The sequence below is a fragment of the Penicillium psychrosexuale genome (assembly GCF_028828465.1).
Source record: "Penicillium psychrosexuale strain IBT 29551 chromosome Unknown utg000005l, whole genome shotgun sequence".
Taxonomy (NCBI): domain Eukaryota; kingdom Fungi; phylum Ascomycota; class Eurotiomycetes; order Eurotiales; family Aspergillaceae; genus Penicillium; species Penicillium psychrosexuale.
Window position 1 is genome coordinate 478,722 of NW_026643190.1, and position 13,009 is coordinate 491,730.

Here is a 13,009-nt window from a genome sequence, read left to right on the forward strand (position 1 = left end):
CCCTCTGTTTAGGTACCCGTGGACCTGTGGCCTTGATTAGTCAGCACAGCTGCTCACCTGGAATGACTAAGCCTGATCTTGAACTGCCCCAAAGCTACACCACCCGCAGCAAAAAGACCCGCCCTTCTCCTGCCTCCAACCAGCCCCTCTAGTTGTCTGCGCGATACACATGGTCACGTCTTGACTTTCTTCAGGCGACCTAAACCAAAATATTCACGTTGATCCTTGTGACAGCTGCGACCCTTATCCTCTAGATATACCTGCACAACTTTCGCGATGAACCCTTCCAACCCACCTCAAGCTGCCGAGTATGGTGGAGGTATGTGATCCCAGATATCCCATCCCAATTGCGCCTGCCGCTGCGATTCCAAAGAACGCTTCCATCCTATTCACCGTACGAGATGCTAATTATCGCGCGACTATAGACGAGGTGTCAGCAATTGTCCTAGACCCGGGGTATTCAACCACTCGCGCGGGCTTTGCCGGTGAAGATGCTCCCAAGTCACTGATTCCAACCTATTATGGAAAATACAACGCCGACGGCCAAGAGAAGCTCGTCTTTGGCGACGACATATTCGTTACCCCACGACCCGGTCTGTCCATCTACAACCCAATTGGCAAGGATGGAATCGTCGAAGATTGGGATATGGCAGAGAAAGTGTGGGAGCACTCATTTATTTCGCGACTCACCGGAACGAGAGCGGGCAACCCCTTCCAGAACGGATTAAACGACGTTTCTGCAGACGAGCTCCCTACGGAGATGGAGGTGGAGTCAGAAGAGAAGCCTTTGTCGGACAGCCCATTGTTGATGACCGAGCCTGGATGGAACCCGGCGAAGGCACGCGAAAAGACCATTGAAATCGCAATGGAAAAATGGGATACACCGGCCTTCTATCTCGCGCGTACTGGTGTTCTTGCTGCGTACGTATACCACCCATTAACTATGATATGTGTACCACTTGCTGACCCAATTCCATGCGCAGTTTCGCTTCCGGCAAGGCCTCCGCCCTTGTTATTGACATTGGCGCTTCTAACATCTCTGTTACCCCGATCCACGATGGCATGATCCTGAAACGGGGTGTGCAGCACTCGCCGTTGGGCGGTGATTACATCTCGTCGCAGATCAAGGCAATTTTCAAGGCCAACTCCCCACAGCCCATCACAATCACGCCGCATTACCTTATCAGCTCGAAATCGGCCGTCGAAGCCGGTCAACCGCCCCAAGTGAAATACAAGACCTTCCCCGCAGACAAGGCACCCGATGCGTCGTACCGTGCTCTGCTTGAGGAGCGTACACTGTCCGAGTTCAAGGAATGTGTCGTCCAAGTTTGGCCAGGACCTACGAGGCTCTCAGCCCCCAGCCCTACGGGCGTATCTAACGAAGACATGGCTCGCACTACCCCTGGTCGTCCATTCGAGTTCCCTGATGGATACAACCAAGTCTTCGGTGTTGACCGTTTCCGCGCAGTGGAATCTCTGTTCGACGCCAAAGCTGCTATTCCAGACCCCGACTCGGCTTTCCCTCCCCCAACACCCGCCCAAACTATCCCAGAACTTGTCAAGGCTTCTTTGGCCGGCGTTGACGTCGACCTCCGTCCCCACCTGCTGGCGAATGTCGTTGTAACCGGTGGATCCAGCTTGCTTTATGGCTTCACTGATCGTCTAAACCACGAGCTGATGCAAATGTTCCCTGGCCCCAGGGTGCGTGTTACTGCTCCCGGTAATACCTCTGAGCGACGCTTCGGCTCCTGGATTGGAGGAAGTATCCTGGCTAGTTTGGGAACTTTCCACCAGATGTGGATCTCCAAGAAGGAGTACGAGGAGCATGGGCCGAACATTGTGGAGAAGCGTTGCAAATGATTCCATATCTTCTTCGCATTTCACTCGTGTGGTTTTTCGTTTATTGATGTTTACGGGCGTTACTGCGCTATCTTGGGCGCTTCAAAGGGGGTTTTGAGCAACTCCGGATCTGGCCTGTCTGCAAGGAAGGACCTACAAAACTGATCTAGATATTTTGTGTACGACTAATGCCACTTGATTTGATTTGTCTGAGAATAATATCCAAGACATGAAGGTGCACACTAGTACGAAAAGAGATGTATGGTATAGTGGCCAGTAATGATATCCGAACGATTTACAATGAATTATTATTCCAGCTCTCAGCTAATCAATATGTGTTTAATGTGAGATGTCCATTGGCGGGGAGGTTTATTCGTCTGCATCGATGCGTTGGCAGCCAACGCATCAATGCCGGGGTGGCCCCTGTTTTATTTATGTCGGCCATCCCCAGATCGACTTTCTGTCAATTTTTCCCCCATGAGTATTGCCAAAACACCCTAATACTTATCAATCGAAGAAAGCGACCAAGGGAAAAACGATACGAAAAAGGAAGGCTCAAACAAGCGCACATCACCATTAACATACATACATCATCATCATGAACTCGAGAATCCATGAGCAGAAAAAAGAAGACTACATCGTCAACATCGTTACATCCGAGGCTGCGGGCCAAACACGCTGGAGTCTACGGGATATGAACACAATCAAAATGCGGCACAGTTAAGGGTATGAAAAACAAAAGGGATATCGCGAGTCGAGGTTGAAGGTTGAAGGTCAAAGCGGGCAGGCACAAGCGACAGTATCCTCACCGGCTAGCTCGAGCAATAAGCCAATGCAGGACAGCGTCAAGGTTGGTTTCTTCCTTGGCGCTGATACCGTAGCAGCTTACTTCGCGATGGGTGATGGATTTCAGATCCATCGCCTCGATGATCTCATCCACAGACAGCTTGTCTGGAAGATCGGACTTGTTTCCGAGGACCAGGAGTGGGATGCTATCCAGCGTGGGCTTTTTCATCAGGTCATGAAGTTCTTCTGTCGCTACTGGGAGTGCAGCGCGGTCTGCTGCATCCACGATATACCTTTATTCACCTTGGTTAGTATGCCGGGAAGAGATGGGACGGGGAAAGCAGGAAGTCTTACACGATCGCGTTGACGCCCCGACAATACCGTTCCCACATCGGCCGAAATCGAGGTTGCCCACCCAGATCCCAGCTGCGAGGGATATATTAGCGCCGCCGGGCTTAATCGGGAAGGATGAACATACCATTTCAAGGTCACATGGCCTTTCTGCACTCTTTTGGTGTTGAACCCGATTGTTGGGATGGAGCTACAAGGAAGACGATCAGGACATGGCCGAGATGAAATGATCTCAGATGTGAGACCATCTATAACTTACTCGATGGTGAACTCTCCACCCTGTTATGGTCAGCAACACCCCGTCAGGACTTTATCAGATCGACTTACCGCCAACACACGCAGCAGAGAAGACTTGCCGGCATTCTGAAGGCCGATCATGGTGACATCCATCTCGCTGGCCCTGTATGGAGTTTTAGCAGGGCTTCATCTGCGGGGACGGGCCGTGGTCACCCGAACACTGCATATATCAAACGGCCCACTTACCAGAACATCCTCAGAAGCCAGTCATAGATAGCACGAAATATACCGGCCATGACGAAGAGATGCGAAACTTTATGAAAAAGGAATGAAAAAAAGGAGGGAAGAGAAACGAGACAATACAGTAGAATAGAACTAAAAAAAAGAAAGCTGCCAGAGAAATTAAGAGGAAGTTGCCTCGTGTGTGTGGAAAAAGCTCAGGATGACAAAAGCCAGAGAGTGGGGTCGACCTTGTAACTGCACAACAGGTTGATATATCCTTGGTGATGTCTCGATATGACGAAGAGATGAAAGGTGAGAGAAAGAGGGAAAAAAAGAAGAGAGAGAAAACAAGATCGCCACACCGTTGCAAGAAAATCAACCTGACACAATTTAAAAGGCCTATTATTAGAGGAAATGATGTTTTAAGGGGATAACCGCCGGCAGATGTCAATAGAAAAGGATATTGGATCTACACAACGTGAAGTGGCCGATCTACCTACACACATGACCTCAGGGCGCTTAGCCTCCATTGGCTTCAGCTTGGGGTGAATGGCGTTGTGCAGCATAGCCAGCCCGTGTGGCGTAGTTACAAGTTCCCACATTTCTAGCGGTTAGTGCTGCAAGTTTGATCAATCTAGAGTCTACTGGGATTAGGGCTTCATAATCATGCCAGGAGCTTGCAGTCAAACTAGAGTCTCAGTACGGCGTTAGGGAGTTAATGAACGGTGAACGTCGAACTTTTGGACTTGAACCTCATTTGGGCGCCTCAGGCCAACAATGTATATCACCACGTGCCGATAAGCGTCTGGCTCCACCCTCGAAAAATTTCCCCAAGCAGAACAGACATCTCTCGTCTTTTGGCAGCTGCCATTGTCGGTTCAATTCCTGTGGTCTGGCTGATACAATATTGGGCGGAGGAATAGAACCGATATTGTCGCGCTTTTATCTTGACATATAAGGGTCACATTTATTGTGCTGTTTAGTCTTTCTTTTCTATACCGCATCAACCGACTTTTAAGAGCTGCGAATTTCCATCATGGCGCCCGCAGCCACAGACACTCAGTGGTCAGTCGAATACGACACCCTGCGACGGGATAACCTGTTCAAGAATCCGCCCGCGGATCATACGGCTTATCCATCGCTGGCCGAGTCGATTCGACCGCATATCGATTCCTTCAATGCTCTCTTCGAAGACAGCAAGATCCTGGAGGCAGGATTGAAGGATATCGGTACCAAGACTTTCCTCGATGGTGAACTCGAGACCTATGAGCAGAAGAAGGCCCGCCAATCAGAAGGCGTTCGCCCACCGAAGCGGAATCGCTTGAACGTCCGCGTGCGTGAAATCTTCCTCGACAAGCCTACCCTGCCCCCCACCAACAAGTACACCACCCGAAACCGTGAAATATACCCCTCGGAATGCAGAGAGCGCCACTCGACGTACCGTGGCAAGCTCCGCGCTCGCCTCGAGTACCAGGTCAACAATGGAGACTGGATGGAGTCTATCCGCGAGCTGGGTAATGTCCCGATCATGGTGCGCACCAACCGGTGTCACCTCGAACATGCTAGTCCCGAGGAGCTTGTTCGACACAAGGAAGAATCGGAGGAACTCGGTGGTTTCTACATCGTTAACGGTAACGAGAAGCTCATTCGTATGCTGGTCGTCGGCAAGCGCAACTACCCCATGTCCATCATTCGTAATTCTTTTGTCAAGCGTGGGCAGACTTACACAAAGTTCGGTGTTCAAATACGATCGGTCCGTCCCGATCAGACGTCGCAGACAAACGTGCTTCACTACCTCTCCGACGGAAACGTCACCTTCCGTTTCTCATGGCGCAAGAATGAATACCTTATTCCCGTGATGATGATTCTCAAGGCACTCGCTGAGACTAACGATCGCGAAATCTTCGAGGCCATTGTCGGTGGTGCTTCTTCCAAGGGCATGAACAACACTTTCGTCACGGACCGTGTCGAGCTTTTGTTGAGAACCTACCACGCCTACCAGAAGCACAGCCAGTACGATTGTCGATCTCACCTGGGAAAAGCTTTCCGACCTGTACTCGGAGTCCCCGCTGACATGCCCGACGATGAAGTTGGCACAGAGTTCCTCCGCAAGGTTGTTCTCCCTCATCTTGGAAATGAGCATGTCACCGAGGCGCAAGATTGGGACAAGTTCAAGTTGATCACCTTCATGGTCCGCAAGCTTTACTCTACAGTTGCAGGAGACTGTGCTCCCGACAATCCCGATGCCGTCTCCAACCAGGAAATTCTGCTTGGTGGTTTCCTTTACGGAATGATTCTCAAGGAACGTATCGAAGAGTGGCTCCGTTCATTCGGTCCCATTGCCAGAGACTGGTCCATCCGCAACAACGGCGCAAGGTTCACCGATGAAGCATTTGAGCGCGACTTCCTCTCTAAGATCGTCAAGAGATCAAATGAGAATATTGGTAATGCGCTCGAGTACTTCCTCTCCACCGGTAACTTGATCAGTCCTACTGGTCTTGATTTGCAACAAACTTCAGGTTACACCGTCATTGCAGAGAAGATCAACTTCTACCGTTTCATCAGTCATTTCCGCATGATTCACCGTGGTAGTTTCTTCGCCCAGTTGAAGACTACCACTGTCCGCAAACTGCTACCAGAAAGTTGGGGTTTCCTTTGCCCTGTCCACACTCCTGATGGATCGCCTTGCGGTCTGCTCAACCATTTGTCGCACAAGTGTCTAATTTCTACTGACAACTTGGATGTATCTGATCTGCCTCGGACTCTGGTTCAACTTGGTGTCCGGTCTGAGTCCTCCGTGGCTCTGGACGAGAGCGTTGTTGTCCAGTTGGATGGACGAATCATTGGTTACTGCTCACCCAAGCAGGCCCAGAGAATCGCTGATACCATCCGGTACTGGAAGGTCGAAGGCAAAAACAACATCCCTCGTGAATTGGAAATTGGATATATTCCCAACTCAAGCGGTGGACAATACCCAGGTGTCTACATGTTCTCCCAATCAGCGAGAATGTACCGCCCTGTTAAGTATTTGGCGCTGGATAAGCTGGATTACGTCGGACCGTTCGAGCAACCTTTCATGGAGATTGCCTGTGTGGAGTCTGACCTGATTCCCGGTCTTTCGACCCATATTGAGTTCACGCCCACGAACATCCTCTCTATTGTCGCGAACATGACCCCCTTCTCCGACTACAACCAATCTCCACGTAACATGTACCAGTGCCAGATGAGCAAACAAACCATGGGTACGCCAGGTACCTCGATTGCTCACCGTACCGACAACAAGTTGTACCGCATCCAAACGGGTCAAACGCCCATTGTGCGACCACCTCTCTACAACGCCTACGGTCTGGACAACTTCCCCAACGGTATGAACGCAGTTGTGGCTATTATCTCCTACACCGGATACGACATGGACGACGCTATGATTATCAACAAGTCCGCACACGAACGTGGCTTCGGTCACGGTACAGTCTATAAGACCAAGGTCGTCACTTTAGCCGACAACGACTCCCGTCGGAATAAGTCCAAGCGTGAGGTCACCAAGCTGTTTGGGTTTGCTCCCGGCGACGAGGTCAAAGAGCAGGTGCGCAACATCATCGACGAAGATGGCATGCCGCACCTGGGTGCTCGCGTCAAGGAAGGTGACAAGATCGCGGCCTGGCACAGTGTGCGATTCGATCCAGCCTCCGACTCGTACGTTAACGTCGATGGAATCACCCACTACATGAAATACAAGGATGCCGAGGAAGGCTACGTCGAGAGTCTCCGAATCATCGGTTCCGAGTCTGGCAACGAGCCTGCTCAATCGCTCAGTATCAAGTACCGCATTCCCCGCAAGCCTGTCATTGGTGACAAGTTCTCCTCTCGTCACGGTCAGAAGGGTGTGTTGTCTCAACTCTGGCCTGCAGTCGACATGCCCTTCTCCGAGAGCGGCATGCAGCCCGATCTGATCATCAACCCTCATGCTTTCCCATCCCGTAAGCTCCCATCGCTCATAATATCAAATTATTCCCATCTAACATATCCTAGGTATGACAATCGCTCAAATGATCGAGTCCATGGCCGGAAAAGCCGGTGCTATGCACGGTCTACCGCAAGACTCAACTCCCTTCCAATTCTCCGAAGAAAACACCGCAACCGACTACTTCGGTGAGCAGCTCCGCAAAGCCGGTTACAACTACTACGGCAACGAGCCGATGTACAGTGGCGTCACTGGCCGCGAGTTATCCGCCGACATTTACATGGGCCTGGTCTACTACCAGCGTCTGCGTCACATGGTGAACGACAAGTTCCAAGTGCGTACGACTGGTCCCGTCAACGCGCTCACGGGTCAGCCCGTGAAGGGTCGTGCGAAGGGTGGTGGTATCCGTGTCGGAGAGATGGAGCGTGATTCGCTCATTGCTCACGGTGCGGCCTTCTTGCTGCAGGATCGTCTCATGAACTGCTCCGACGCCCAGCACACCTGGATCTGTCGCTCTTGTGGGTCCTTCTTGTCTACACAGGTTGCTGTTTCCGGCTCGTCCCGTTCCCGCACTACTATCAACCCTGGTGCTGCGGCTGCGGCTGCCAAGGCTGCTCCTAACCAGCAGAACACCAATGCTCATGCTGGCTCTGCTATTGGTGCTGTTGGCGGTGTCAATGGTGTTGTGCGTTGCCGTCGTTGTGCCCGTGAGGCTACCTTCGACGACTCCCGTGCTGAGGTTTGGGAAGATGGTGATGGACACCGCTACGTCGGTGGCGACAATGTTACTATCGTTGCTGTGCCTGGTGTGCTGCGCTACTTGGATGTCGAGTTGGCAGCTATGGGTATCAGAATGAAGTTCTTGGTGGATAACTGATATATCAGTTTTTGACTGGGATCTTAAAAAATTGTTTCCTTGTTTCAATGTCATAGGTGGCGTATACCTGGTCTAATGATTATACTCATCTGCTTCTTGTCTTTTTTCTTTTGATTGCAAATATTCTTTTGTGTACGAACAGCATTTCCTAGCAGAATTAGAAGTTTTGAAAGAAACCGTCTTCGTAAATGGGCTTCTAGTTATAATATTCTCTACCAAGGCGTTCAAAGATCTCAGGAGTTGGTTACAACAAGATGAGATTTCATTTCACTGACGATACTACATGTCACTATGCTTCCAATACTTCTCTCAGATATTAGCCTCAAACAGAGCCTTTCGCCCCCTCGAGCTCACTCTGCACCAAACCCGTCTTCGCAGACGGGAACTCCCTTGTGCGCACCTTGTTCTCAAACAGAACATCCAACTCAGCATAAGAGCGGCCCTTGGGCTCAGGAAGTCTGAAGAACGACCAAACAAGACAGAGAATGCACAGCCCACCCCAGAAAAACCCAGACTTCCCCCTCCAATTCCACGCATCCACATTCAGCATATAAGGAATAATAATCCCAGTCACCAGATTAAGCACGTTATACACATTCCTCGCCAGGACAACCGTCTTCGTCCGAAGTCTGGACGACGGCATCTCCGAAACCAGCGAGAAACACACCGGCCCGATAGTCGAATCATAGACGAACGTATACACAAGCAGCATAGACCCCGTCGCCCACGAGAGCGACGTAGTCGCCGGCGCAACAGACGCAAACCCAATCACAAACAGGATAACCGCCAAGATAGCCAGGCCACCCACATAGAGCGTGCGCCGACCAAAGTACGTCATAAATAGCCACGAGCTAAACGTCCCAACAACCCCAATCCCATACTGCGCCAGCGACATGGTAAACGACTGCTCGTCCGCCAGCCCAGCACGCTGGTAGAAGACAGTCGAGTATCCCATCAGACCACTGCCGCATAGACTCTGCACTGCCCACACACAGCACGCGATCTCTGTGCGTCGTAGGTCAGTCCCCTTAAAGCAGTCGATATACGAGGCGCCAGTCTCGGCGTGCTGCTCCATGGCATTCGTATACACAATCATCGAGACAGTTTCCTCTGCGCTGAAATTGGGGTCTGCGCGCGTGAGCCGCTTCACGGACTTGATGGCGTCTTCGCGTCTGTCTTTCCGCACAAGCCACCATGGACTCTCGGGCGCCAGGTACACCCCGATGAAGATTGGCACCGGCCATACCCACTGGATGGCGAAGGGGATGCGGTACGCCCACTGGTCGGTGTGTGCGACAAGACCCCTTAGCACGCCTGAAGCGATAAGCTGCCCGAATACCCAGCACAGATTGACGTAGGTAGTTAGGTAGGCGCGTAGTGCGACGGGGCATACCTCTGATGCGTATGTGACTGTCAGGGTCTGGTAGACGCCGAGGGGGATTCCCATGAGCAGTTCGCCGGCGACGAGAGTCTGGACGTTTGATGCGAAGAAGAGGATGAAGATGAAGCCGACGGTAGTGGCTAGACAGGCCATTAGGGTTTTGCGGTAGCCGTAGCGCTCGGAGACGATGCCGTTCACAAAGAGGCCTACGATCTGGCCGCAGCTCATCGCGTTGGTTAGGCTGGCTTGCCAGGAGGCAGCGAGGCCGTACTTGCCGTCCGACATGAGTTCGCCGTATTTCAGGCTGAAGGCTGGGAAGGCGAAGAATGAGCCGATCAGGACCACGTCGTAGCCTTCCATGATGATGGCGCAGGAGAGGAGGAGGGACCAGGCTACAGCTTTGGGGTAGAGTCGCAGGGCTTCCATGGCGGTCATTTTGTGTTCTTTTTCGATGGCGGCGTGGGCTTCGGTGCTGGTTTGGAGGTCTGTGTAGCCCGGCTTGACATCTGTATATGTCTCGACATGATCGGTGGCTTGCTTTTCAGAAGCCATTGCTGAGATGTGCCAATGGAGGCTCTGAGTATGATTCAGATTGTTGTTCAAGGTGGACAGGACTGGATAGAAGAAGTATTCCATGCGGGCGTCGTTGGGCATTTATATGCAAAACCGTGCTGCTAATGGTCGTCGACAGTAGTCCATAACGAGCGACGAAAGGACCGTTCCATTGGCCCATTCGTCCGTCGAGCTTAATTCTTGCTTAATCCATTTGACATGCGATAGTTGTGGCGCGTGCAGACTTTCCCCGGTTTCTCTGCACCAGCATGGGGTATAGGTTGGCCCACTATCCCCGGATTTTCTGGGAGAGTCGTGATTGGCCTGATGTCGGGCCGTGCAGGAATGAAGAGGCATTTAGTCCTGTCACCGCATTGGCTCCTTTCATCCAGCCGTGTCTCGCGTGTTTCTTATGGCCGTTTTAGGGCTGTTGCTTTTCCCGATCCGGTTAGATAGGGCTGGGGGATATCACGGGATCATTGGTGAGATGTCGGCCCGACATGCTTCTGTTCCCCTCATTTCTGCGATGAACTAACGCATTGTGAGTTAGGCCCAGAAAGAAGAGACGAATCGGCATAGACAATCTCGGCATCTGATATGGTCAGGCGGTTGGAGAGCTCGGTATGCTTTCCGGATCGTGGGATTAAGTGGGAATCTCTACCATACTGAAACACCACCAACCCTCGTTCAGCACAGAAAGACCCGCAGGCAGATGAGGGGCACATGATTCTGCTGAAATGATCGTCGGCCCGACATCGAGTCAATGAGAGCAATGGCCCTCCCTACGTGATATCGGAGACTCCATAGTCGAGCAGGTAGTGCAATGACAATCAAAAATCGAATGCTTTAGACACGTATATATAGCCTCCCCAGTTTTTCGTATTTTGGACCTATATTTCTTCTTCTATCACTATTCCTTGCATTTAAATCCCTTAAATTCACCATGTCTCCCTCTATAGTGGCCGAAAAGTGGTGGAAAAACTCCATCATCTACCAAATTTACCCCGCCAGCTTCAAAGATTCTAATGGCGATGGCATTGGCGACATCCCAGGGATTATCTCATCCCTCGATTATATCACAAGCCTTGGTGTGGATGTAATTTGGCTGTGTCCCATGTACGACAGCCCGCAGATTGACATGGGCTATGATGTTGCCGACTACAAAAGCGTATATGGCCCATACGGTACTGTCCAGGACATGGATACCCTCATTGACGCATGCCACAAGCGAGGACTTCGGATTATCCTGGACTTAGTCGTGAATCACACATCAGACCAGCACAAATGGTTCAAAGAGTCCCGCTCTTCAAAGACAAACCCCAAGCGCGACTGGTACATCTGGAAGCCAGCTAAATACGACGCGAATGGAAATCGTCAGCCGCCAAATAACTGGCGCAGCGTTTTCGGTGGCAGTGCGTGGGGGTGGGACGAGACAACAGAAGAATACTATCTCCATCTGTTCTGTGTTGAGCAGCCCGATCTCAATTGGGAGAACCCCGAGACTCGCAAGGCAGTCTACGAGGATGCGATGGAGTTCTGGCTGCAGAAGGGCGTGGATGGCTTCCGCGTCGATACGGTCAACATGTACAGCAAGCACCCCGACTATCCCAATGCTCCAATCCTTGATCCAAAGTCCGACACACAGCCGGCTTTTTCGCTGTTCTGCAACGGTCCTCGCATCCACGAGTACATGCGCGAGATGAACGACGTGCTTTCCAAATATGATGCAATGACCGTTGGTGAATTGCCAAACACGCATACCTTGGAAGGGGTTCTGAGCTATGTCTCAGCGGCAGAGAAGCAGCTGAGCATGGTCTTCCAATTCGACATCGTGGACCTCGGCCAGGGCAAGGACTATAAGTTCCAGACCAATTTTCCGGGCTGGAATCTACGAGAACTAAAAGCCGCCGTGAAAAATACACAAGATATCATCAAGGACACTGATGCATGGACCACAGTGTTCATGGAAAATCACGACCAGGGCCGGTCTGTGAGTCGGTTCGGCTCTGACAAGACACCCGAGTTGAGGGTTCGGTCTGCAAAGATGCTTGCTATGATGCAAAGCACTCTCTCCGGCACGCAGTTTATCTACCAGGGCCAGGAGATTGGAATGGTGAACGCGCCTCGGGAGTGGACGATTGACGAATACAAAGACATAGATAGCATCAACTATTATCGAATGATAAGCGAAAAATCCGGCAACGACCCAGCCGAGTTGAGCAAGGCGATGGATGCTCTGCAGCATTTGGCGAGAGATCATTCCAGACTCCCCATGCAGTGGAGTGCTGATGCCAATGCTGGCTTTTCACCGGCCTCATCGGCAAAGCCGTGGATGCGCCCGCATGACAATTACCCTGAGATCAATGTGAAGCTCCAGGAGAAAGACTCATCTTCTGTTCTTTCCTTCTGGAAACAGATGAATCAGCTGCGAAAAGAGTATGCCGATCTCCTGGTCTTTGGAGAGTTTGAGATCCTCGACGAGCCAAATCAGAGTGTCTTCACCTATACTAAGACAAATCACAACCAGACCATTTTGGTTGTTCTCAACTTCTCAAATACAACACAGAAGTTTGAGAAACCTGATTCCGTGAAGAGCGAAAATTGGAAATTGTTGGCTAGCAATGTAGATGGGCACAATGAGGACTTGCATGCGTTTGAGGGAAGAGTCTTTTTGGTTTAGGGCTGGGATATATTACTCTTTAGATACTCGTACTTAGATTGCTTAGAGGACATCATCATGGCAGATTGCAATCAAATATACTTCATTGATTGCTTTAAACAGATCTTTCTATCAGTTTTCTGC

At 51.1% G+C, this 13,009-nt stretch overlaps 5 protein-coding genes across 5 annotated transcripts; 3 read left to right on the plus strand and 2 right to left on the minus strand.

Annotated features, from left to right (window-relative positions):
* Positions 1–276: 276 nt before the first annotated feature.
* Positions 277–1,860, plus strand: N7518_009125 (actin family protein; the record flags this gene model as incomplete). The annotated part of the gene is made up of 3 exons (XM_057190052.1): positions 277–319; positions 426–921; positions 984–1,860. The coding sequence occupies 3 exons, from the start codon at positions 277–279 to the stop codon at positions 1,858–1,860; spliced, it is 1,416 nt and encodes a 471-aa protein (XP_057037708.1).
* Positions 1,861–2,644: 784 nt separating this feature from the next.
* Positions 2,645–3,509, minus strand: N7518_009126 (ADP-ribosylation factor-like protein; the record flags this gene model as incomplete). Its single annotated transcript, XM_057190053.1, has 6 exons — positions 2,645–2,918; positions 2,980–3,051; positions 3,104–3,166; positions 3,236–3,255; positions 3,304–3,376; positions 3,460–3,509. The coding sequence occupies 6 exons, from the start codon at positions 3,507–3,509 to the stop codon at positions 2,645–2,647; spliced, it is 552 nt and encodes a 183-aa protein (XP_057037709.1).
* A 962-nt stretch (positions 3,510–4,471) lies between these two features.
* N7518_009127 (DNA-directed RNA polymerase I core subunit RPA135) lies at positions 4,472–8,273 on the plus strand (the record flags this gene model as incomplete). Its single annotated transcript, XM_057190054.1, has 2 exons — positions 4,472–7,412; positions 7,465–8,273. The coding sequence occupies 2 exons, from the start codon at positions 4,472–4,474 to the stop codon at positions 8,271–8,273; spliced, it is 3,750 nt and encodes a 1,249-aa protein (XP_057037710.1).
* Positions 8,274–8,595: 322 nt separating this feature from the next.
* Positions 8,596–10,206, minus strand: N7518_009128 (MFS maltose permease MalP; the record flags this gene model as incomplete). The annotated part of the gene is made up of 1 exon (XM_057190055.1): positions 8,596–10,206. One exon carries the CDS (start codon positions 10,204–10,206, stop codon positions 8,596–8,598), a length of 1,611 nt encoding a protein of 536 aa, XP_057037711.1.
* A 943-nt stretch (positions 10,207–11,149) lies between these two features.
* Positions 11,150–12,886, plus strand: N7518_009129 (glycoside hydrolase family 13 protein; the record flags this gene model as incomplete). Its single annotated transcript, XM_057190056.1, has 1 exon — positions 11,150–12,886. One exon carries the CDS (start codon positions 11,150–11,152, stop codon positions 12,884–12,886), a length of 1,737 nt encoding a protein of 578 aa, XP_057037712.1.
* Positions 12,887–13,009: the final 123 nt, after the last annotated feature.